At 37.6% G+C, this 26,977-nt stretch overlaps 1 protein-coding gene across 2 annotated transcripts; it reads left to right on the top strand.

Annotated features, from left to right (window-relative positions):
* On the top strand, positions 1-26,977 carry LOC131035444 (protein EIN6 ENHANCER). 2 transcript variants are annotated; one of them, XM_057967141.2, is made up of 5 exons: positions 1-154; positions 356-452; positions 24,672-24,900; positions 26,119-26,186; positions 26,744-26,977. In XM_057967141.2, the coding sequence occupies exons 2-5, from the start codon at positions 402-404 to the stop codon at positions 26,873-26,875; spliced, it is 480 nt and encodes a 159-aa protein (XP_057823124.2). In that variant the 5' UTR covers positions 1-154; positions 356-401; the 3' UTR covers positions 26,876-26,977. The 2 variants fall into 2 exon arrangements, with proteins under 2 accessions (XP_057823124.2, XP_057823125.2); XM_057967142.2 differs by lacking the exon at positions 1-154 and adding an exon at positions 237-259.

Genomic DNA, 26,977 nt, shown 5'->3' with positions numbered 1-26,977 from the left:
CCCGTGGCATTCCCTTGAATTTCCTATTGGCCTTCTAAAGTTAACAAGTTTTTGTTATCTGCCCAAGATGATGGGTTATGTGCAAAGTTGAAGTGCAATCAGTTTTAAAGCACACTGGTCTTCCTCTGATTGAATCTGGCAATGTGCATAACAGGTATTGCCTCCGAACAATCACACTAAACTTGCACAAATTAAGGATATTGGTACATTTGGTTTTTAATTTTCTAATATATCTGAAATAGTAAATTGGGTGAAAGCAGTAAGTGTATGGTGTTCTATGGTTGCTAAATATGTTAAGCTGATATAAGTAGTTATTTGAGTTTTTAAATGATTATTTGGGTTCTTCCTTCTGCAGGACGACAACCCCACATATATGAACAGTTCTTGGCAGCAGCAAGTACATGTATCTAACCTTGGACATCTATACTCATATGATGGCTCACATTTACCAGGTGTGTATGCTATGAAATGTTAGGGTTTATTTCGATGTGTTTCTCCTTTTGGAAGAAAGCAAGGATTGTGGTTTCAGTTTTGTTTTATTGGAAAATAGAAACTATTGCAAAGGTTGACACATAGTAGCATGAAAGTGTGGAGGGTTTTATAATCCTTTCATGTCTAAATTGCTATGATACCGAGTTCTTCTCCGGAGGCCCATAATTGGAGCCGGGTTCGGGTCGGCCCTGGTTCGTTGCAGGCTGGAAATTGCGTTCAAAGTTCTCGCCGTTCCAAGATCACCGATTCTCAAATTCGCTGGTAAAATATGTGGCTTCATGTATGCCCGCCGTTTCTGATCTTTGTGCTCGCTGTTTAGAGAGCCCGTTTTTGATATTATAGAAAAATCGCAAACTAGAGATCTCCTAAAATCGCAAACATTATTATTATAGTAAAATATGATCCGTTGTTTATCTTTAATAATATTTAGTAAATATGTTATTTATTTTATATATATATATATATATATATATATATATAACAAGGAATTTTTTGCCGTACCGGTAACCCGTAACTTAGCTAAATTGCAATGTTTCTATTTAGTGTTTGACATTTTTAATTTTTTTTTGTTTGGGTTAATCAAGACAGTAATGAGATTTTGGTTGTCTTTGGACAATCTTATTTAAAGGCCAAACTCCATTCAGGTATTAAACTAATGGGTTTCAATTCTAGGGGGAGTTTATTTAAAGGTCAAACTCCTTGCCTTTTAATTTTTTCAACAATTTGGGGTTTTAATTATTTGGGAGTTTGAACATGCGTCTTTTTGCTAAAAAGGCCATCATGGCACAATGGACGTCTCTGATGGTATTAATGTTTTCTGTGATGTGGCATAAAGTTTAGTTTGTGTCAAAGATGATTCAAATTGCATTTGTCATGGTTTGTAGCTTGCCCAACAAGACTATTACGATAATAATAATCCCTAATATGATAGGCATGGAATTTGGACCATACTGAAAGTGATATTGTTTCATATGCCATAGTTTTATCAGCCCATCGGAATGCAATGATAGTATTAGTTCCACATGGTATTGCAAATTTTGGACAATTCTCCAACAAGATGTCAATTGTACATGTCATGGTTTTTCCCAGTGCTTTCCCTGTTTTGAAATGTCGAATGATTTTTTCGTCGGATGTTGAAAGGTATTGATTTTTTAAGGTTTCTGGTGTGGTATCTATTGGCTCTGTACATTTTCTTTTGCTTTTGATGGGAGATGCCTTGTAGAAATCGATGTGAGAACTTTCAAGTAGGTTCTGGAGGCTGTTTTTTAGCAAAAATGAATGACAAAGTTATTTCAGATTATTGCAATGATGCTTCACAATATTTGATCCTCTTACAACTTATTCTGATTTATGCTAACAAGAATTTTTCCCCCAAATATTTTTCATGTGGATTCTATCCCTCAACTTGTAATGATTGTATGCTCATTATACTGTTGTTTCCGATGCTTTATTTTGTTAGCTCTGTACATTTTCTTTTGCTTTTGATGGAAGATGCCTTGTAGAAATCAATGTGAGAACTTTCAAGTAGGTTCTGGAGGCTGTTTCTTAGCAAAAATGAATGACAAAGTTATTTCAGATTATTGCAATGATGCTTCACAATATTTGATCCTCTTACAACTTATTCTGATTTATGCTTACAAGAATTTTTCCCCCAAATATTTTTCATGTGGATTCTATTCCTCAACTTGTAATGATTGTATGCTCATTATACTGTTGTTTCCGATGCTTTATTTTGTTGATGTTTTCATCATCTGATTTCTTTGTTTTGTACATTTTTTGAGTCTAAAACTTTAAAACATGAACATTTGATTTTTTTTTGCCACCACAGGTAAATGGAATTTGATCTTAGAGAGAAAAACCACAATCAAAGATGAACAAGTAGTAGTTGAAGAATCATGCAAAAACAAACAAGTGCTTGAAGAAATCACAGCAATACTCTAATTTTAATGCCTAGGTAACCATAAGCTAGAAGCTTATAGGTCATACATAATGCCATATAAAATAATCTAAAAAATAATTACTCAGCACTTAAAGTATTTCCTATCCAAGCTAATATCTCAAGAGGAATCATTGTTCTAGGAAGACAAATCACTGACATCATTGCAGTTAAACTTCTACATTCCCTAAAAATCAAAGAAGGCACATTATCCTAATGAAATAGAACATATCTAAAGCCTGTAACAGATGCAATAAGCAACATATTGAGCGGGCAGTGCAGAAATTTGGCTTGATTGCGCAGATCACCAAGTGAGTTGGTAGCATGTGAAGACTGCCATATTCATTGTTAGCATGAAACAGGACAGTCTATTCATTCTACAACAGGATTAAGACAAGGTGACCCTTTTAAGCTTTTTTGTTTTTATTCTATTGAGTGACACTTTCTGCGGCATGATATGAACAGCCTAAAGCAATAGTGACTGCATGGAATACTAGATCAGAGGGAGGGATAAGATTCTCCAACACTCACTTTGCAGATGACAGTCTTACATTCAACATTCCTTTTAGCTGAAATGAAACAGATGATGAAAAACCTGAACATCTACCAAGAAGCCATGGTCCCAATGAGTTAATGCAATTGACTCCAACTTTGTTTTCTTGAATGCTGATTTGTCCAGGAGTAAAGCAATCCACAAGAAAAAAAAATTCAAGGAATCTTAACAAATACATATTGATTCCCCTACACACATAAAATAGAACACAATTGTGGACAAATGCAATCAATTAACCTAAGAGGAAAATGATACAATAGACACAGAGATGGCTCAACTTGCTAAAAGAATTCAAAAGCTCAAACTGATGTTCCAATTTCTCTTCTTATATTACTCTCTATACCAATGAGGTGTTGGTTGTCCAATCTGTTCCTTGTATTTCTAAAAGATTTGCTGATAAAAAAATTTAGAGCTTGGCTATAGAGCTAGGTTAAAATGATAGAGTAATACTTTATAATTAAAATACAGATAGGTTGGCCTGATTGACAAGAGCAGGTACAACTCTTCTGCACTTAAGCTCTGCAAAGCATAGGAGGGTGAGCTTTGAAGGTCTCATAGATGACAGGACAGTTAAATCAAATTATTCTAGTACATGCTGCAAACAAAAGCTAAACCTTAAGACACAGCTAATCATATTTACTTTGTCACTAACTCTTTTTTGTGTTAACTTTTGTGGTCTTGCAGACAGAGATCTCTTAAGTGTTGATGTGTTTTTCATGCACATGCAAACACAAAATAAAACACCGAAAAGTATCTTATCCTCTCTTGAACAAAGTTACTCAAATGCTAAAGATTAGCTTAAGGATCACTTGAGGTAACTCCAAGGTTCTGGTATGTCAGGTTTTGACTTGTGGATAAGCACAATGGTTTGATGTGATTATGGTGGAATCACGAGGGGACTTACATTGAACTGTCGAATGCTTGAATCGTTGGAACTTGATCATCTGATATTGCAATCTTGTGATGCTTTTTTATCCTAAACTAGGTTGAATTGAAAAAAAGATAAAAGTTGAAGGGTTGAGAAAGTCTATTCTAAGGCCTAGAATGTAAGAAGATAAATGAATGATCGAATGGAATCCTACTGGGCGAGGTCTCACCATCAACTTGAACAATTTGACACAAGCTCAGTGCAATCTTCTAAGGAATAATTCAAGGATGTTCAAATCATTACCATCAAACATTGATTACCATTCAAGTTAATGCATAAACAAAAGACGTATAACAATTTGAAGTTAAGTTCATATCATTCCAGTTGACCACGCAAGACATACTTACAATCAGCAAGAGGCTAGTGGTATGGACTAAACGAATTCCACACAAATGCATTCAACAAATTCTTCCATTCAATCTAATCAACATGGAAACAAATTGAGAAGTAAAGATCATGCAAGTTGTTGAAGCAACAAATCAAATTCACCATAACTTCAATGAAATTAATTGTTCTTAACAACAAGGTTTGGCAACAATCTTTGCCTTCTCCTAATCTAACTTCTACTCTAATTGCTATTCTATTCTTTTGAAACTATCTATTCTTCTATTCTATATTAACCTTTACAAATGAAGAGCTTGAGCCTTTTATAATGCTCTCAATACAATTCAATGGCTCAGATTAATTTGAGATCAATGGTCGAGATTTTACAATAAAAACCCTAATTAGGGTTTGTTACAACAAACTCTATTCTGGCCAATAAAATTATTACAATATTTGGGCACATGTCATCTTTGGAATAATCGACCAATGAATAATGGGGGTAGGTGCCTCGAAGTTTGTGCCATCATGGACAAGTGAGGTACATTGCATCTAGACGTGCTAAGGTGGAACTTCTTTGATTGGTGGAGGTAGTGACTGGGATGATGTCTAGGAAGCCACTTCAACTTGCACTCGTAAACTTGGTTCATCACCATGAAGGGATGCTGAGAAATATCTCTTGATATTCAACCTTTCAAGCTCGCTCAAAGTATTGGTGATGGGAAACATTGAGGTAGTTGAGTCCTTCCTTCATCCTCGCTCGCTTGCCTTGGGGTGATTGTATAACTTCTCCTTCCCCCTCCTTTGATCTCTTCATGTCTCCATAGTGTGGTGAGAGTTGAGATTCTTCCTTCCTTGATACCCTTGTGCTTGCTGATGAAGTTTTCTTCTTGAACTTGCATGATGGTGTAGATCTTGCAATCTCCTTTCTCCTATTCCTTCAAGATGTGGCTTTGCAATTTGCATCATCCTCCTTTGATATCTGCAAAACAAAACAAGTCTGGCATCAAATACACATAATATATAACGTTGATAGTTCTTTTAACTTGATATATTCTTTGATTTTATGTGTTTTGCAGGTTTGGTAAGAGGATTTAGAGAAAATCTGCTCTCATGAAGGAGCACTTGAAATTGTTTTTCACTCCTAGAGAGGAGCACTTGAAGTTCGCTCCAATCACCTTGCTCATGAAGTTCACTCTAATATGGGAGCACATGAAGTAACCTTCTATCTTGCCTATTCATCTTCTTAACTGAAAATCACTCCTTCCAAGCATTAAATCGGTTCAAAGCAATGTTCTCATAAACAATCTTGCAAATTCTTGATCACATGCACATGAAGTTCGCTCCCCTATCTCAGCACATGAAGTTCTCTCCCCTTGGCTTGGACATGAAGTTTGCTCCCCTAGGCTTGGACATGAAGTTCGCTCCCCTTTGCTTGGACATGAAGTTCCTTTCAACTCAAAATCACTCTTTCTAAAGATCAAATCGGCTCAAGGTAAATACCCTCACATCATCTCTCGGGCAAATGAAGGAAATTCGCTCTCATTTAGGAGTACATGAAGTAAAATTCGCTCCATTACCTTTGCATATGAAATTTGCTCTTGGAGGCCATCACATGAAGTTTGCTCTCAAACTCATTCTCATGAAGTTCACTCTCCTTGGCTTGTACATGAAGTTCGCTCTCACCTTGATGCAAATGAAGTTCGCTCCAACTTTCAAGCACATGAAGTTTGCTCTTGGAGGCCAGCACATGAAGTTTGCTTCAATTATCTTTTCTCATGAAGTTCGCTCTCCATCCTTAGCACATGAAGTGAATTTCAAATCAAGACTAACTCTCCTTCGCTCTTTTTCACTTACTCTCTCAACTTCAATACATCATAGCATGCTCAACATGAGGTCTTAGGATGAATTTCGCTTCAAGGGAAGAGCAAAGGAAGTTCGTTCCACAAGACGTACACATGAAATGAAGTTAGCTCCAAAGTGAATGCCAAATCAAAGTGGATGCACATGAAGTGAATTCTTGACACTTAGTGTTTTCTTGCTCACCCTCCTCCATTCCATTGATTCAAGCTTGCTGAACTAGGCTCACGGTGTGTTCTAGAAGCAACTTTGCTCTCAACTTTAAGCACTTGAAGTAACTTGAAATGTGCTCTTAAGTTGCGTCTCACTACTTCATGCCTTAGTTTATGCTTCTATATACTAGAAGACCTCAAAACTGACCTCATGGATATGATTTCTCCTTCGGCTTGAGGCAACAAGAGTGAAATTCGCTCTGAGAGGGACACTTGAAGTTGCCTATCTAGCAGTTTCTCACACTCCTCGGTTGATCTCATGATGGACTTGACTTCTCATGTGATCTAGACGTTATTGAAGGCTATCAAACTCACTTATTTCACACCTCACACAAGGCTATCCACCTGACTCTTGGCCTCTTAACCAACTATAGCCCTCTAATGCAAAGGCTAATAGCCAAGGACTCACACTATCCTGGAAAGCAGAAAAGAGTGGGGGTCCCCATTTTGCAATGGGGCGATGTGTGAATACCTCACAACACTAAGTACATTAAAATTGATATATACAGGCATATAAGTAAAATAAATTGATAAACATAGACTTGTCCATGGTTCTTTATACCCTTAATTTTTTAGTGCACCTATGGATCATATAAATTTTAAACTTGGGATTATTCATATGATTATTATCTTGATCATGTAATGCCCCCTTGTTGATCAGGAAACGCTACATTTTTTGGTAGTTTGACAAGATTGAGTTTTGATTCAGTCCTTGTTGGCAGTTGGAGTATGTCTATTTGTTAGTGTGATGATTGAGACTTCCTATTGAAATGGCTTAGTTGTCTAGTTAGATAGTTGCAATTAAAATAATGGTCACTGCAATTGTATTAATTCCATAGGTGTTTACAGTTTACACTCGTAGTTATAATCAATGAAATGAGGAAATGTTTAGTGAGTTAACTGCCATGAATTTTTAGGGGGTTATTTGTTTGTTAGAAATCACCAAAGTTGGGATTAATTTCCATGAATTTAGAATTGCATATGTTGGAGAATATAGTTAGTGCTCGAAAGGAAAGAGAAGGCATCATTGAAATCACAAATCAAATTCCTTCATTTTGGAAGTGACACAGTTACAGGACTTCGACACTTGGGACAAAACCCACGAGTGCTACAATAATTTCAAAGGACAAAAACCGTCAGCAAAAAAATTATTGCATGCTGACAATACAATGGAGTAGGATGTGGAAATTTATAGACATTTAGTTACCATTCCCAGTGAACTCAAGGCTCTGCAAGTAGCTGATCTTTTCTTCAAGGAGGTCTTTTGGCTGCGTGGACTATCTTGTACCATGGTTAGCATTTAGCAATATGAATGCATGCTTCATGAGTGCCTTTTGACAAGAGTTTTTCAAGTTGATAGGGAAATAATTAACGCCTAGCACGACTTATCACTCCTAGATGAATGGGGCAAACAAATAGTTTGAGGGGTATTTGAGGAGTTTTGTGATCAGACTTGGGTGCAGCTGCTATGCCCATGTGAGTATTTCTACAATATTAACCATCAGATTTCCTTTGGGATGTTGTCTTTCATGGCATTATATGGATATGATGCACCATCTTTCAGTGTTGACACTTCCAAAGATATTGTTACCTACAATAGGAGACTTCATTTGAGTAGAGTAGGAAAATTTTGGTCAATTTACATGATTAGCTTCAATTCACACATAATCAGCAATTTCATTGATAGATATTGGACTAGAGGCATTTTGAGGTAGGAGATATCATTTACCTTTACTTATAGCCCTACAGGCAATCTACTTAAAAAAAGAGTGGGTCTGAAAAACTCAAACCTGTTTCTATAGTCCCTATAGAATTGTACAGGGTGTTTGTGGGGTGGCTTATGACTTGGAGCTACCCCCTAATAGAAGAAATACACAATGTTTTTAATTTATCTTGTTTGAAGAAGCTAGTGGACAACATGTCACACCTTTAGCTGAGCTTCCATTTCTAGATGATCAAGTGAAGTTGTTATTAGTATTGGAGCAGGTACTTGGTACTTAAGAGAGTAGTTGCAAAATTCTGTATGGACTGAATTTTTGTAGTGTAAAAGTTTTCCTTGAGAAGATGCCACTTGGGATTTTGCCAATATCCTAGATCACTTAGCCTTGTATTGCTTGAGGGCAAAGCAAGTCTGGGGAAGTGTTGTGACCATTTCACACATCGCCCCATTGCAAATGGGGACCCTTGCTTTTTGCTTTCTAGGGTTTGTTTTCTAGGTCTTTTGGGTTTTGTTTGTTAGCCTTTGCATTTTGAGTGTCGCCAAGGGGATCACCTGGATAGCAGGTTCTGCTTGAGTTAGGTCAAGTTGGTAAGCGATGAAGTTTGGAAGTCTTGATCCTGAAATTTGGCTAAGTCTGGAATGTCCTGATCCTGAAATTTGACTAAGTCTGGAAAATTGAAAATCCTCCAAAAACTAGATTTTGCAATATAGCTCCTGGAGGTCTGAAACCACTCTCAAACATCTTGAAAGCATATATGGAATATAACTTAAAGTATAAGTGACATAACATAAAATTATCCTGACAGAGAGTTCAAAAAGTCAAATTTCGCTCCCGACCCTTCCCGAGGGTCCAAAGCGAATCTCGCCCCTGACCCTTCCAGAGGGTCCAGGGCGAAAATCAATCTAGGACTCATTTCTTGCCTTATTTGACCAAATTTTGACTTGCAAGGCATTTTGAAGAGAAAGTTGGAAATGTTTGAAAACCTTAAAAAAATGATGGATTTTGGCCAAGATTAGGAATTTCGCTCCTGACCCTTGCTGAGGGTCCAGAGCGAAATTCATTATAAACTTCATTTGCCACCTTGTTTGAGCTTGAAACCTTGTTCCTGGCCTTGAAAATGATCTTACCTTGCCCTGTGAAGTGGTTTGAAACTAAGAGATTGAGCAGTTTAGCCTAGATTGTGAATTTCGCTCTTGACCCTTGCTGAGGGTCCAGAGCGAAAATCTTATTGGAGCTTATTTTTCACTAATTTTGGCTAAATTGTGATGTGCAGGGTACCTTGGAGGGAAGCTTGGACATTCTTATTGCCTTTGAAAGGTTGGAAAGCATGAAAATTGATGAATTTTGGGCAACAAAGGTAAAATCGCTCCTGACCCTTGCTGAAGGTCCAGAGCGAAATTTTGAATAGCTCTCATCTTGCAATGAAAAAAGTCAAGTCTTGGGCATGAAGGAAACAAGGACAACTCCCTTTACCCTCCGGAGAAGTTTTAACTTAAAAGAATAAAGGATTTTGGCCAAAACCAAAATTTTGCTCCTAACCCTTGCTAAGGGTCCAGGGCGAAAATCTTAGTAGAAGACATTTCTTGCCTTGTTTGGTCAAATTGAGGTGATTTTGAGTTTAAAAAAGGAAGAACCAAGCCTAGAAAAGGAAATTCGCTCCTGACCCTTGTTGAGGGTCCAGGGCGAAAATCCTAAAACCTATCTTTTCCTTCGAATTTGAGCAAGGCCAAGCTTAGACATGGGTGTGAAATGACATTTGAATTGCCTTGAAGTTGGGTTGGATGGCTAAAGATGCAAATTTTGATGCCCAAAGGGAAATTCGCTCTTGACCCTTGCTGAGGGTCCAGGGCGAAATATTCAAATCCTCCTATTTTTCTTGCATTTCAAGATTGGATTTTGGTTTTTATGACTTGGATGGGAGAAAGACATGTGTGTTATGCCTTAGAAATAATTTGGAGCTAAAAGAATGAAAGAATTTGCTCAAAAAACTCAAATTCGCTCCTGACCCTTGCTGAGGCCCAGGGCGAAAATTGCAAAATCAACCTATTTCCTTTGAGTTTTGGCTAAGGCAAGGATGCAGTAGGGTAAAAATGGCCTTCAAAAACATGATGAATAAGGATTTGCTTCCAAAACTTGATGATTCTAAGCCAGGGAAGAAAAATCGCTCCTGACCCTTGTTGGGGGTCCAGGGCGAAAATTTGAAAATCCCCTATTTTGCCTTGCAGGAACGAACCAAGCTTGGATGGAGTGGAAGAAGAAGACCTTTGCCTAGCCTTGAAGGGTGGATTCAAGAAAAGTTGATGAATGAGTAAGCACAAATTTGAAAAAATCGCTCCTGACCCTTGCTGGGGGTCCAGGGCGAAAAAATCCTAAATGCACTTTTCTTCCAAAATTCAAGTGAAATCAAACCCAAATTCCAGTAAAAGATGCCATTTGGAGTGCCTTGGTGATATTTTGGATTTGCAAAAATAGGATATTTAAGGCCTAATTTGGAAAATCTCTCCTGACCCTTGCTAAGGGTCCAGGGCGAAATTTTTGTCAATCTTCATTGAGGCCTTGATCAATCATTGATGTTCCTCAAATCCCCCAAAATTGCTAACTTCGAAGCATTTGAAAAGATTAAATTCACATTAAATTAAAGGCATTGGCAATTTAATAAATTAATTTTTGGCCTTGAAATAATCAAAAGGGACATCTTGGAGGCATCTAAAATTAATTTTTTGAATTAAAATTTGTTAGTGAGCGCTCAAAGGCATTATTTTGTCTTTATAGGTAAGTCGGCCACCTTTTTAAAGAGTTTTTATTTATTTTTTAATCCCTTTTGCCAAGTCGGCCTTGGAGGAAAGAAGGTGAGCGCTCTATATAATAGGGGGGCATTGTTTCAAGTTCAAATCATTCATTCATCCCTTCTAAAGTGCGAAATTGAGGAGCAAATTTGAGGAGCGAAATCCAGAAGATTGAAGGTGAAATTTTGCTAAGTGTGGAGACTAAGGAGGGTGAAACTCATTTTGAAGGCCAATGGAGGCGTAATTCATCCAAGGGAAGACTATAATCTAAACCTTGTCTAGCAAAATCCAGTCTTCTTTCATCATTTTCGAAGGTCTTAGAGTTAAGTACTCAAATTTCATGCTTTAAGGTTTGATGCTCAAAGACTAACTTTAAATCTTTTGTGTAGGCATCAAATGGCGGCCCCGGAGTCGGAAGATCAACTACTTGGAGGACCCTCATCAAAGAAGATCAAGTCAGGACAAGGACGACCTCCCCAGTCTAGCATCGACAAGGACGGCCTTCTTCGATCGAGCAAGGATAAGGGCGACCTCTTCCAATCCAACATTCCAAGGTGAGGTACATCATCATCCTGCACATCAAAGACAAAATAAGTCAGAGCAAGGAGAAGCAGATAGTTTCAGAAGAGTTAATTAAAGCTAGCTTCTCAGCATCATCGAATTGGATATCTACCAAGTTGCAAGTGTTAGACGAGGTGGCATCCTAGTCATCGCTCCTCCAGTCGGGTTGGTCCACCTCAGCGTGTCCAGATTCAATGTACCTAACTCATGGGAGGTGGCACAAACTTCGATGTACCTACCTCGGCTATCCATTGGTCGAATATTCCAGAGAAGACATGTGTCCAATTAATACAATTATTTCATTGGTCAGCATTAAGTTTGTTGTAACAAACCCTAATTAGGGTTTTCATTGTTGAATCTTGGCCATTGATCTCAAATTGATCTTAGCCATTGAATTGTATTAAGGGCACTATATAAGCCCCGGCTCTTCATTTTGTAAAGGCTAATAGAGAATAGAAAGTAGAGGAGGAATAGTTAGCTAATAGTGGATAGTCAGTTGATAGAATAGTAATTAGAGTAGAATAGAAAGAGAAGGCAAAGATTGTTGCCAAGATGTAGTTGTAAAAGACTTGTAAAACTTCATTGAAGAAATGGTGAAATTTATGGGTCGATTCAACAAATTGCATGGTCTCTATACTTTTCATATTTGATTTCATGTTATTAGATGAGTGGAAGAAATGTGTTTGATTGGTGGTGAAATTCGTATATCCATACTACTAGCAGTTTGTTGATTGCAGACTTGCCTTGTCTAGTCAACTGGAATCATTTAGCTTAAGCTTAACTTCAATTGTCGCTTCTTCATTGATATGCATCAACCTGATGGTGTCTATGCTTGTAGTGATGATTTGAACATCATAAAGCTTTCCTTCGAAGATCGCACTAACCTTGTGGAGATGGTCCTAGGATGTCAAAACAAGACTTAGTTAGAATTTCATCAAAGATCATTCATTGCTCCTACATTCTTAGTGTTACGATTAGATCCTTTCCTCACCCTCGTCTTTTTTCCCTTTTTTCAAATCTAAGCTAGTAAAATCCTGTGTTCTAGTAATATTCAAAGCAAATCAGACATTCAGTCATCAAGTGTAAGTCCCCTTGTGATTCCAGCGAACCACATCATACCACAGAGAGCTTATCAACACGTAGAGATCCTACATACAAAGAACCTTGAAGTCATCTCGATTGATCCTTTTCACGACATCTTCAGCATTCGGAGACTTTATTCAAGAGAGGATAAGGTACCTTTAGGTATTTTATTCTGTGTTTGGTCGTGTACAAAATACACGTCAACAGGAAGGAGGCCTTTTATTGTCCCCTTGTTGATCGATAAATGCTAAACTATTCGGTAGGTTAATAGGATTGAGTTTTGACTTCCTTGTTGGTGTGTATAAGGAGCATGTCTTATTGTTAGTGTGGTGACTGAGTTTTCTTGTTGAAGTGGGGTAGTTGTCTAGCTAGGTAGTTGCAATTTAAAATAATGATTGCTGCAATTTTATTAATCCCATAGCTGTTTGCACTTGTAGATATCGTCAACAAAATGAGGACATGTTTAGTAGTTAATTGCCATAAATTGTGGGTTACTATTTGTTAGTTAGAAACCACCAAATGCGGGATTGATTTCTGTGAAGTTATGATCACATATGTTGGATATTATAAGTAGCATTACAAAGGACAAAGAAGGCATCATTGAAATCACAACAAAAAGCTTTCATTTTTGAAAGTGATCAGCTCCAACACCTTGGTGTTTGGGATGAAAACTAACACGTGCTTCTACAACAAATGCTAAGAACAAAAGCCTTAGAAACAAACAAGTATTGCATGGTGATAGTAGGTTACAACTGTCAAGCAAAGGTTGTCATTGACGTCAAAGGTGTTGGTCAGTTCTGTCACTGATGTCAAGGTATCTAGAGGAGTGCAAAAGTATCCGTAAGAATGTAATTATTGTCATGCCTGTGTTTGATCATTTGAGTTTTGGAAGGACAATGATAAGTTATGTTGATGAGATCTATTGCAGATCGTTTATATATTATCTTACATCTATTATAGTTGTTTAAGGTGATCCGGAAGTGTTTGTAGATTGTTACTGAGGTCTGTCTCTCAAACTGTGTTTACATTGGCAAATTGTTATGCTCTACATTCTACCGCAGTAGAGAGTTATGGTATTGTTGATGTGTTTTTCATGCACATGCGAACACAGAATAAAATACCAAGGTATCTTATCCTCTCTTGAACAAAGTTTCCCGACTGCTGAAGATCTCGCCGAAGGATCAATCGAGGCAACTACAAGGTTCTTGTATGTAGGGTCTCTACATGTGGATGAGCTCTTCGTGGTATGATGTGATTTTGTTGGAATCACAAGGGGACTTACTTTTGATGGCCTGAACGTCTGATTTGTTGGAATCACAAGTCCTATTTACTAACTGAAAGATAAAGAAATGGCAAAAGATACACGGTTCAGGAAGTCTACTCTAAGACCTAGAATGCGAGAAGATGGATGAATGACTAGGTGGAATCCTACTAGGTTGGGTCTCACCATCAGGTTGAACAATTCAACATCAACTCAGTGCGATCTTCTAAGGGATGTTTCAAATATGTCCAAATCGTACACCATCAGATTATGTCCAAATCGTACACCAAGGTATCTTATCCTCTCTTGAACAAAGTTTCCCGACTGCTGAAGATCTCGCCGAAGGATCAATCGAGGCAACTACAAGGTTCTTGCATGTAGGGTCTCTACATGTGGATGAGCTCTTCGTGGTATGATGTGATTTTGTTGGAATCACAAGGGGACTTACTTTTGATGGCTTGAACGTCTGATTTGCTGGAATCACAAGTCCTATTTACTAACTGAAAGATAAAGAAATGGCAAAAGATACATGGTTCAGGAAGTCTACTCTAAGACCTAGAATGCGAGAAGATGGATGAATGACTAGGTGGAATCCTACTAGGCTGGGTCTCACCATCAGGTTGAACAATTCAACATCAACTCAGTGCGATCTTCTAAGGGATGTTTCAAATATGTCCAAATCGTACACCATCAGATACTGATCACCATTCAAGATAATGGGTGAACAACAGAGGTGCTATGACTTGGGATTAAGCTCGTTCTATGCCAGTTGACCACGCAAGGCGCTCTTACAGTCAGCAGAAGGCTAGTGGTTTGGACTAGGTGGATTCCACGGGAGTGCATTCCATAACTTCTTTCATTCAATTTAATCATCTATCATCTAAAATGAAGATTCAACAAGAGACCATGCATATTGCAAAGAAACAACACACTTCACCATAACTTCAATGAAAATGGAGTTTATTTACAATCAATGGCAACAATTTCTTGCCTTGTCCTCCTAATCTACTCTAATTGCTATTCTATCAGCTGACTATTCACTATTTCTAACTATTCACCGACTATTAACTATTAACCTTTACAAATGAGGAGCCAGGGCTTTATATAGAGAACCCTTTACAAATAGACGACTCTGATTGATTTAGAATCAATGGCTAGGATTACAATATAAAAACCCTAATTGGGGTTTGTTATAACAAACTTCCTTAGCCAATGAGAAAATTACATTCCAAGAGTGAGGACCAATAAGAAGCAGGGGTAGGTACATTGAAGTTTGTGCCGCCTTTGATAATTTAGGTACATTGAATCTGGTCATGCTGAGGTGGACCAATCCGACTGGAAGAATGATGACTGGGATGCCACCTTGTTTGACACTTGTAACTTGGTTGATGTTCAATTTGATGAAGTTGAGAAGCTAACTTTAATTAACTCTTCTGAGACTATCTACTTCTTCAACGGACCCTTGCACTGACCTTATTTGATTCTCCTCTATCTTTGACGTGATGGATGGGTGGTGTACCTTTCCTTGAAATGCTGGCAATGCCTTTCATTGTCATCTTGTGGTTCCTTAGTGTGGCAAAGTGAAGATGCTAGAGGTAGCTGGCAATTCCTTGAACACCTTGAGTCTTCCGATGCTTCAAAGCACCTTGAGTCTTCCCTTTTGCCTGTGGAACGTCCTTGACGATGATGGACTAGAAGTGGTCGTCCTTGATGATGCTGGACTGGAAGAGGTCGTCCTTGATGATGTTGGACTGGAAGAGGTCGTCCTTGCCTTGGTTTTCTCCATCTGCAAAATAAACCAAAAGGTGATTAAGTACATATGACATGTTCATTTCAACAAAGCATTTTCCACCTTAAATCATCAAGAAGAAGACTTCAAAATAAAGTTCGCTCAAAATCCTTCTTCCAGTCTCAAGCACATCCACTATTTAGACCTCATATGTACTTAATCACATATAAGAGGAATCTAAAGATCCAATTGCAGTCCAAATACCTATTTGATAAGAGAACCTCATTGAGAAAATTCCAAATTGGTGATGTAATTCTTCAATGGAATGCGAAAGGACAGGATAAGGGAAAGCACAAGAAATTTGAGTCACTATGGATTGGCCCCTTTGTGGTTTGTGATCTTAATGGAAAGAACTCATATTTTTTGAAGAATATGAATGATGAAGTACAAGAATCTCCAGTGCATGGACAATTCCTGAAGCATTACTTCTCTTGATGTCCATGCACAGTAGGTCCTTGTTTGTATATATTTAGGTTTGCTTTTGTTGTTGTTTTTAGGCTTGTTTTTGGTCTATTTCTCCAGGGAGTATAGTGAAAACCATTCTAAAGCCGGACCTCAAAGTATGATATCCATTTGTCTTTCTGGAAGACATGGCAAAGATTGTGGGCTCTTCACAGTCCATGGATTCACGACACATCCACTTCGTCAAGCTCCAGCAATATCCAATAAGATGATTTTTTTGGAAGACCTCATGCTTGTCTTTGTTTCAAGCTGTACCTTGAAGCATAGGCTGTGACCTTGACATGTCTTGTGGAACAAAAAAATCGTCTTATTGGATATTGTTGGAGCTTGACGAAGTGGATGTGCCGGGAATCCATGGACTGTAAAGAGCCCACAATCTTTGCCATGTCTTCCTTTATTATTGTGTTGTGATCTTTAGTGATTACTCTGGCCCACAAGAGGAATCTAAAGATCCAATTGCAGTCCAAATACCTATTTGATAAGAGAACCTCATTGAGAAAATTCCAAATTGGTGATGTAATTCTTCAATGGAATGCGAAAGGACAGGATAAGGGAAAGCACAAGAAATTTGAGTCACTATTATAACCTTCAGTAGTCATGGGTTTATACTTATTGGAGCCCTATAAGAATTTAGCCGTGGACCCTTTGGAAGGGTCAAGAGCGAAATTTGCTATTTTGCCCAATTTAGACCTCTTTTCAACATTATCTCACAATTAGCTCTTCGCCTGGCCCAAACAAGGTGAAAAATAGGATTTTCAAAAGATTTCGCCCTGGACCCTCTGGAAGGGTCAAGAGCGAATTTTGCATTCCAAGATAATTCTATCACTTGTTTATTCCAAAATTCTTCCCAAGGCAAACATATGATAGCCTTCTCTCCACCAAGGCTTAGGAATTCATTCCTTGACCTTCATCATGGGCAAACTAGCTGATTTTGGGAATTTCGCTCTGGACCCTTTGGAAGGGTCAGGAGCGAAATTCAAGTTTTAGATTTGATCCTTCATTTCCTTCATTCCAGTTCACCTCACAAGGCAAGAATATCTCACTCCACCTTCGACCATGCCATAGGAATCAAAGTTTTGGCTTCACACAAGGAGAAAATAGGTGTTTTGAGGAATTTCGCTCTGGACCCTTTGGAAGGTTCAGGAGCAAAATTCAAGTTTTAGGTCTCAATTCTTCATCTCCTTCACTTCAATTCATCTTGCAGGGCAAAGTAACATCATTTCAACCTCAACCACGCCTTAGGACTCAAAGTCCTGACTTGACACAAGGAGGAAATAGGTAGTTTGAAGAATTTCACTATGGACCCTTTGGAAGGGTTAGGAGCGAAATTCATGTTTTGCTTGTCTTCTCCTACCTAGCTCCATTCTTTTCACTTTGTTTCCTCTAGACTCCTTCATTTGAATCCATTTCTCAACCTGGCAACATTTGCTTGATCCTAAAAAGTCTTGAAAAGGAAAATTCGCTCAAAATCCTAGCCAGGGACAGGACCTATCCAGAATTTCGCTCTGGACCCTTTGGAAGAGTCAAGAGCGAAATTCACGTTTTAGCTCAAAGCTTGCATTTTTGGTGATCAAAAATCATTCAAAGGCAATCCAAAGGGCTTTTCTCACCTTGGTCTAGGCCCGTCTTCACACAAATTTGAAGGATAAGATGGATTCTAGGATTTTCGCTCTGGACCCTTTGGGAGGGTCAGGAGTGAAATTCTTGTCTAAGGCTTCTTCCTCCATCTTTTCAACTTGAATCAACCTTAAAAGGCAAGAAAACACTTCTTCATTCTCATCCAAGCTATAAAAACACAAAGTTTGACTTGTCTTGCAAGGAAAGTAGGTGATTGTAGAATATTCGCTCTGGACCCTTTAGAAGGGTCAGGAGCGAAATTTAAGTTTTTGCTCAATTCCTTCAAATTCATGGATTCGTGGCAACTCAAAGTAATTCCTAGGGACATCTCTAATCTCAATTCATCTTGATCCATATTGCCTTGGCATAAAATTGGAAAAAAGGTGGTTTAGTGAAATTTCGCTCTGGACCCTTTAGAAGGATCAGGAGCAAAATTCCCATTCTAGGCTTGATATTTCATCTTTTATTGCTTTCCATCATTCCCCAAGGCAAGAACATGTCTATCCTTCTTCCAACATGCCTTGGACACTAAGAACTTGGCCAAACAAGGAAGAAAATGAGGTCCATGAAGATTTTCGCTCTAGACCCTTTGGAAGGGTCAAGAGCGAAATTTCATTCTTGGACAAAACCCTTCACATTTCAATGCTTTCAATCACTTCCTTAGGCAAGAACATGTCCATTCTTCCTTTCAACATGCCTTGGATATTAAAAAATTGATCAAACAAGGAAGAAAATGAGGTTTATTGAGATTTTCGCTTTGGACCCTTTGGAAGGGTCAGGTGTGAAAATCATGTTCTAGGCTTGATTGTTCATTTTTCCAACTTTAATCTCTTCTAGTAAGCAAACATAGACCATTTTCCTTGCATCTCCACCAAGGTCCTAACTTTGGCTAAGGGGAAAATGAGTGTTTTCAAGAATTTCGCTGTGGACCCTTTGGAAGGGTCAGGAGCGAAATTCAATTTTTAGGCTAAAATCCTCCATTTCCTCCACCTCTAGTCATTCCCTTAGGCAAAAAACATGTCAAACACTTCCATACATGCCTTAGAAACTAGGAATTTGGTCTTGACAAGTGAGAAATTGAGGTTTAAGGGGATTTTCGCTCTAGAACCTTTGGAAGGGTCAGGAGCGAAATCCCTACTCTTGGCTAGTTTCCCACCTTCTTTCATCTCATTCTCCTTCAAACTTGATCAACTCAACTTCCTCCTATCGCAATCAAGACAATCCATCATCCAACTGGCCCAGGCAAGGTCAAACTAGGTCTTTAAGGCCAAAAGAAGGCTAAATGGAGGATTTCGCTCTGGACCCTTTGGAAGGGTTAGGAGCAAAATTCTCCTCCCAGGTATATTTTCGTCATTTCAAAGTCTCAACCTCCTCTCTAAGGCAAACGTGCATCAAAACCTTATCAACTATGCCTCAAAAATCCAAAACTTGGCCATATGAAAGAGCAAAATAGAGGAAAAGGCGAATTTCGCTTTGGAACCTTTGGAAGGGTCAGAAGTGAAATTCATGCTTTAGACAAAATCCACACTCTCCAACTCCTTCAATCATTCCCTAGGGCTAGAATATATCAAATTGCCTTTACCATGCCCAAGGAACAAGGTTTTTCAGTGCAAACAAGGGAAAAAGGTGACCTCTAAGAATTTCGCTCTGGACCCTTTGGAAGGGTCAGGAGCGAAATTCACCTTTTGAGCTAATTTCTTACTTATTTTCTCCTCTTCATACCTTGGACAAACTTTGTTAGGCTTCCTTCCATCATGATCACATGAATTTGCTCTTCAAGTTGACATCTAGCCCAAGAATTTGGTGAAAAATAGGGTTTTACATGAATTTCGCTCTGGACCCTTTGGAAGGGTCAGGGGCAAAATTTTTATTCTAAGCTCAATTCTCCTTCAAACTTACTTGACTTTGCCTTGGACATGATCCTAGACACATTTCCTTCCATGTCTTTCGCCAATTTTCTCAACCACTCATTGACTTCCTCGAACTCAAACAAGACACAACCAGCAAAACTAAGCCTAAGGAAGACCTTGAAAGAAACCCTAACTTGGAGCATCCAATGACTCATCCTAGCTCAAGCAAAGCTTGCTATCCAACGATCCCTCTGGCAACACTCAGAATGCAAAGGCTAACAGACAAAACCCTAAAAGACCTAGAAAAACAAACCCCAGAAAGCAAAAAGTAGGGGTCCCCATTTGCAATGGGGCGATGTGTGAATACGTCACAACAGGTATGCAGTTTGGAAGTTAAGTAAAGATGCGTATGAAGTGTTGTGTTCTAGAGTTTCAGAGGTTAAGTGTGAACATACAAAAAGTTAGAAGTGACAACGTTCACTATGCTATTTGGCTGGCTGGGTTGATGTTCTGATTGATGCACGAGAGGATGGTAACATGTACTGGTCAGAGATAGCATGTAGATGTACATTGGGGCCAATAGTACGTATAGGCTTTTGGACCTGGCCTATAACATGTTTGGTTTAGGAATTTGTTTTTGGCTGACTTGCGGATATTGTGATTATGTTTTAGGCCGACATGTGAATGTAATTATCTTTGTAATGCATATACATATTTGATCTAGGTTCATTCCAAGTGTGTGTCGTGTAAGTGTGGCCGAAGAGTTGTGCAAGCTACTTATTCAATTAGCAAAAATGAATTTAGGTGTACGAATCATATTGTAGATCCTATACAGAGAGAGAGTGTGTTCTGAAGCAGATCAGATCTGATTGATAATGCAGTCTGAGTTTAGAAGGTCTTCATTATATCATATCTTGATGTAATTGAAGTTGGTGCTCAGTTTTGAAGGTAGGGGATTTGTGTCTCCAGTAGGTTGGTGCCTACAAATTCATTGTAAGGGGGTTGGTATCATACTATTGAGTTGGAGCTAGGAATGAGACTTGTCATTGTGACTCCTTATCGACACCCTTGTGCTTCAAGGATGAGAGAGAGGATTATCAAGGAGCTACTAAATTTTGGATACAATAGAGCTAGCACAATTCCATTTTCATCTTCAGTGGAATTAGAAGAAGAAACATGGAAACGGTGAGGATGTATATAGATTACAACAAATATCCAATACCTCATATTGGCAACTTCCTTGATAAGTTACATGGGTAACATATTTTATCAAAATTGATTTGCAAGATGGTATGATTGATAAGGGTTAAACTTGAAGACATTTAATACTACTTTCTAGTATCATTGTGAACACTTTGAGTTTTTGGTAATGGCTTTTAAGTTCACAAATGCACCAATTACCTTCCAATGGCGATGAATGAAATTTTTAGACATTTTTTTGGTATTCTTTTATTACATCTTGATTTACAATCAAACATGGGAAGAACCATAGTTGGCAGACTTGGTGAGTACTTACAAATGTTTTTGTACAATGATTTTTTCCCACGTTTACTTCCGAGGAAACTAATCGAGTTTTGATTAGTCGCGGAAAACTTGGCAAGTTTGACAGAAAAGCTCTACCTAGATGCATTAAAAATGTGAAACACAAAAAAAGAGAAAAAAAAAAGGCTGAAAAAATAGTGAAAAAAGTCATGATTTTCTTCTATAAATGCATGAATGCCCCTCACACTTACTCATACAACACTTGGAGAGCAAAATTTTTTCACAAAAATGTGCCAAATACCTAATATCTCCCTTAAGTGATGAAATTGTGAAAATGATGTGTGACAAGAAGTTTTGTATGGTTTTAAGGCCTTAATTTGGGCTTGGTGGCAAGGGTGCTGCCCCTTGACCCCACCCTATATCACAATAAGGAATGCACTTGAGGTGCTGCCCTTGGACAGTACGAGGTGCATTGCAACTCAACCCCCCCTCGAGCCCACTTGGGTCAAGGGGCACCGCCCCTCAATGCCCATGACGGACATTATTTCTCAACCCCATTTAGGGTTTCCACCCCTAGATCCCCACTAATTATTGTGATCTCTTCTCATAGAAGAAATTTGATTACAATGAAGGGATTCGGGAGTGGAGACCAGAATTGACAACTTAACCAATTATCTTTATCACTATTGCTATTTATAGTAAGTTCTTGCATGACACTGATGTTTCTGGGTTTTTCTAGGTTTGTTCTCTTTGGTTTTCGAAGAACATTGCTATTGATAGTGTTAATTTTAAGCAATCAGATTATAACAGACTGTAAATGAACAGTAACAGCAATGAAAACACAAGACAAAAGACACCAATACCCTGGGAAAACCTCCCTCTTGGAGGTGAAAAACCCAGCCTCAAAATACTATATGTATTATCTCAAATGTAGGTAATTACAAGACAATGAACTTATCTCAGATTGCTGTCCAATCAGCAAGTTAGCAGATAACGATCTCACTTTACATAACAATGAAGATTGCAGCCCTTATCAACAGCAGATGGCTAAGGAAGATCAGCAGCAGATGTCTAAGGAAGACTTGACCAGATTCGCACAAGAAGAGTCCTTATCAAGTTCGCATGGTGATCTTGACAACCTTGCCACACAATCAGCCTTGATGAATTCACACAATAGGCTTGGCCAAGTTCGCATAAGAAGAGGAGAGATCGCTGTTTGGAGAGCAGATAACATTTGCATAAGATGATGAATAATGACTTCATTTGATGTTTGATTTATATCCAACCTTTGGCGCCAAACCCTCAAGTCGGCTTGCATATTAATTAAGTTATTTATTTGCCATTTATTGCCTTCACGTTACATGAGTTTGGGCCCAGCCCTAAGTTCCATTTATTGCCTACACGTTACATATGTTTGGGCCTAGCCCTAATTTACATTTATTTGCCTTAACGTTACATGTGTTTGGGTCCAGCCCAAAATGGTTCGAATTACATGAGAGATAATACTTGTGGATTTTAATTGTCTTTGACAACATTAAAATGCAATAGTCAGGTATCCGAGCTAGCTATTATTTTCAACAGATAGTATATGCCCATGTCGCATCAATTATCATCTTTCAGCTTTAGTTGGTTCCGGCATGTTTGATTCTCCATTTCCGGTGTCTTGGCAAGTTCTCATAAGGGGATCATAATTATTTTATATTTATTTAAATCTTTTAAAAGTGACTTAAATATTTAACTTGTCTTCAATATTTTGAAAAGTGTGTTTTCAAGTTGGACGCTTAGGCTAAGGGGGCCGCAAGTTTCTTTTAAAAGGTTATATGGGGCCTTTTCAAGAGAATATGATATTCAAATATTTGAAATGCCTTAATTTTTCCCTCCCAGCTCTATATATTGGGGTTTGCACTCTCATTTTGGCATAGAGAGTTTGCACACATAAGATAATGTTGTTGGAATGAACAAAGGAATTTCTTATGGGTGTTGTTGAGGATGAAAATCCTCTTCAATCTATAGATTTTGGTGGAGAGTTTGCAGACATAAAGGAGATGTATATGCAAACATGGAAGAATATGCAGATGCAAATTGAGAAGGAAAGTATATGCAGACTATATGGAAAGTATAAAGAGGAGAATAAATGAAGAAAATCAAATGCCAATCTGTTGAAGAAGCAACACCCTAAAGGTGGAACTTTGTTGTGGAAGTTGGTGCTTCCTAAAGCAGAGATTGGTGTTTCTTGCTAAGTTGGTGCTTAACTGTGGGGGTTGGTGCCTCCAATAGGCTGGTGCCTATGAATAGTGGGGATTGGTGTCTCTAGTAGGTTGGTGCCTATAACTTGAGGGGATTGGTGTCTCTTGTGGGTTGGTGCCTATGAAGTTTGTGAAGGAAGTTTTATATGAGCAATATTTTGCTGTGGTTCTCTATCGTAAGGGCTTCCATGTAAATTGTGTATACTTGTGTTGTGTAATTGTTGCATCTTATGTGTATGATATTGAGCAAGTGATGTTATTGTGATAGTTAATTAAAAAAAGTAAACGATTGCATTATATTGATTCACTCCCCCCCTCTCAGTGAAATCGTGTGCTCATTAGGATGCTAAAGATGTCTTCTACTAGGTGAAATAAGAGCATAAAATGTCAAAATAATGAACTGAAAAATGAAAATGTTGGGGTTTTTTCATTCTATTGCTAGGCTAGTTTGTATTAGGAGTTTGTGAGTCACCATGAAAAGCTTAGTAAAAACTTGCCTTGTGCTCAGTTGGTTCCCCTGATTCAGTGTGGCAAACAGAAAAACTTTTGAGTCACATCGAGTTTGTTGAGTACTTGTCAAATTTTCAAACCATGTTTTTGCTTTTAATCATTAGGAAACCTCTACTCCAGCAAACAAGTATAATACCAAAGGATGGTAAAAATGGCTGGAAGCTCTATTCAGTGGAGAACTACATTTGTTCTAGACAAAGATTTTTGAAGAGGGTAAGAAGCACAAAATCCGTCTTATTATTAAATATTGATATGAGATTAAACAGGCACCCAATGCTTCATTCAAGGAAATGGGTGACAAGATTTAGAGGTATGATTTCAAGTGCAGGGAATCTGGTGTTATATTTTGTGCGAAGCTAAGTGGTTCCAAACTTCCAGGATCTTAATGATGATATGATCATCTTCTTGGCTGACAATTTGATTTGCATTAGAATTGATGATTAATTCTTCACTGGTCAAATGAAAATGGAGTTAAGGCTTGTGTGTTATTATCTCCAGATCATCAATCTACAATCAGATCAAATAATCTTCATTTTACAGGCTAATTATTTATCAGAGCTAGTGAAAAAATCCAAATTAGACGAGTGTTAGACCACTGCAACTCTTGCATAGTAGGTAATAAAAATTTCTCGTGAATGCCACTTGTTAAAGACAAGTCACCTCCTTATTGCTTGATGCAACTATGTATCCTCTTGCTACTGATCCCAGTTATCCCAATTTATTGTAGAAAAGCTGGAGCACACCAATTTCATTCTTTCTCTGCACTTTGACATTCAGTTTCATTCTTTATCTAGCAGTTTTTTTTGAAAAAGATTGACATGAATATGAGATAGCATCGTCTGCCTCAGACTTTGATTTTGTCTCATGCAAGCTTTTTTTTAATCTAAAAGGCATAGTTGTTACAATTAGGTGAGTTTGTGTTGTATCAAGAGAATTATGAAGCATAGAGAGATTAGGGTCAAACCTTGAATTTAGTCATAAGTTATTTGTCTTGTGTGCAGAAAAGCAGTTCACCCTACTCTAAGGAGATGATTACAGCACCTTTTGCTGTTGGGATAGAACAAGAAGTCCTAGATGCTGATATCTTATTGCCTTCCATTCTACCATTTAAGCAGCTACAGATGTCAGAGAAGTATCCAAAAGTGCATTCAAGGGGAAGACATTGGAAGCATTTAAAGCAAATTCTTCAGGCTGAAAACTATCATCTATATCCTGCAGATGAGCCAAATTGTAAGCATTATATTTGTACTTATTATGAGATTCTTGTTTCATATGATTTTAATTAATATACCCCAGGTTTATGCTTATATAGATTGGAAGTATATATACAGTTCAATGCTTTTTTGTAGTTTCTATTAAACTGCCTTGGTATATTTATTGAATTTTGGCTTGCATTGTCTCCAGATAGTCACTCTTCGATTTAGGGATTTTCAAAAATGCTATTTCCTTTTCCACCTAGGTTTTTAGGTTGGGGATTTTGGAACCATACGCAATGATTGATTTGTACTTTTTTTTTGTGATATTAATGTTTTTTCCTTTGTTAATTTAAGATCACTACTTAGGATTTTGTTTTCTTTGTACGTTAACTAGCTACATTGTCATCTCTTTGTAAAATACTATAACTCTTGATTTATGGCAGGATGATATATTATTTCTTGGTGCTGGACTGCCTGTGGTCTTTATTTTGTTTTCTTTTGAACTTTTAACCTACTTTTGTTTCAGTTGCATGCTCTTGCTGTTCTGATGATATTTCTAGCAATTTTAACTTTGTGAGCTATGTTTTTTTTTTGGCTGGTGGCATAATGAGAGCAGATTTATTGTAAGATTGAATTATATATCATTGAATTATATCAATAAGGTGGACTTGGCTTATTTTTAACTTGAAAGCTTGTTTAGCGTTTGGTGGCTGGTTATAATATGCTTGGAATGAAAACCAAAATGTGGTGACTTAGGTTATATGATCTTTCCATGTTTACCTATGGCTATTCTGTCGAGTGTAGACAGCTACCTTTTTAGCTTTTTTTCTGATTCTCAGATTGATTGACTTTTGATTCTTTAAAACTTTTATTGGAATATTTTCTTCCCTTGAGCTATTCGTAATATGCTATGGAATTTGATTCTCTAGGAAGCACTTACAAGTTTGTACACCTTATGCTATGCATACGCGGCTTGCCTGTATGCTGCCAAATTTTCTTTAAGGCAATTATTTTTGAAGAAGGCAACAATAAGCAATGTAGCGTATGGGACAGTGCAGTGAATATTAAAAGAACACTTGCATTCTCCTAGAGCCTTATTTTATATGCACAAGCAGTTAATTGAGACTCAAAAGCTTTTGATGCTCAATATTTTCAAAGATTCCAGCACCATGCGATGCAGCCATTGAGATGGTTGCGATAAATCTGGACAATTTCATTGCCTAATTGGACATTATTTTTTTGTGTTTTGCAGATTTAAATGTTGAATCTCCACCTTCCATGTATCCTGCAAAGAAGTACTGCGATATTTCAGGGTTTGTGGTGCGTATTTTGCTCATTCGGACTTACTCCTATTCTTTGCAAAAATGAATTAAGCGCTCTCTTGAATATATATATATATATTATCTTCATCATTTGGTTTTAGTTGCTTACATTAATTATACATGGGAGTTTCCTTCTATTCAAATTATCCCTTTGTTAAACTTTTATGATTTCTTGAAGTCAGGTTCTTGAGATTTGATTCCTCATGGCTGGATGATCTTATTATGACAGAACTTTAGTTGCATTCAAAGAGATTGGACCTTAGCTTTGTTATCGAATAAGTCAAATCATGTTTTGCAATTGAACTTACCTAATATATTTTCTAACGAATGATTTGATGAGGACTAAATTTCCAAAACAATCTTTTTCATCGTAATTGCAAAATCTATTTTATACATTTTGCATCATTGTATTATTAATATCATCTGACAGATCCATTTGAGCTATATTGTAAATATGGTTTGATATATTTCAGTTTCAGTGGAAAGTGATGTCATACCAAATATATAGTTGTGATTATGTATTAATTTGTTTTAAATATCCTTTCTATCATGCAGGCACCATATACAGATCCTAGAACCAAACTTCGATATGCCAATATTGATGTTTTCAAGTCTGTAAGATACCTTTCCAATGATCATATTCAAGGATACTTGGGTCTTAGAAATGCTGCTGTTGTACTAAAATAATTGTTAGTCTATCTGTACAGTGTAATGGTGATTCTTCTCTCTTAAAGTTCTTAATAGACGCCATCTTACAATAAAATCTAATAAATATTTGGTTATGCATTA

This window comes from Cryptomeria japonica, chromosome 7 (assembly GCF_030272615.1).
Source record: "Cryptomeria japonica chromosome 7, Sugi_1.0, whole genome shotgun sequence".
Classification (NCBI taxonomy): domain Eukaryota; kingdom Viridiplantae; phylum Streptophyta; class Pinopsida; order Cupressales; family Cupressaceae; genus Cryptomeria; species Cryptomeria japonica.
The sequence above is the reverse complement of the archived record's forward strand: the minus strand, read 5'-3'. Positions and strand labels throughout refer to the sequence as shown.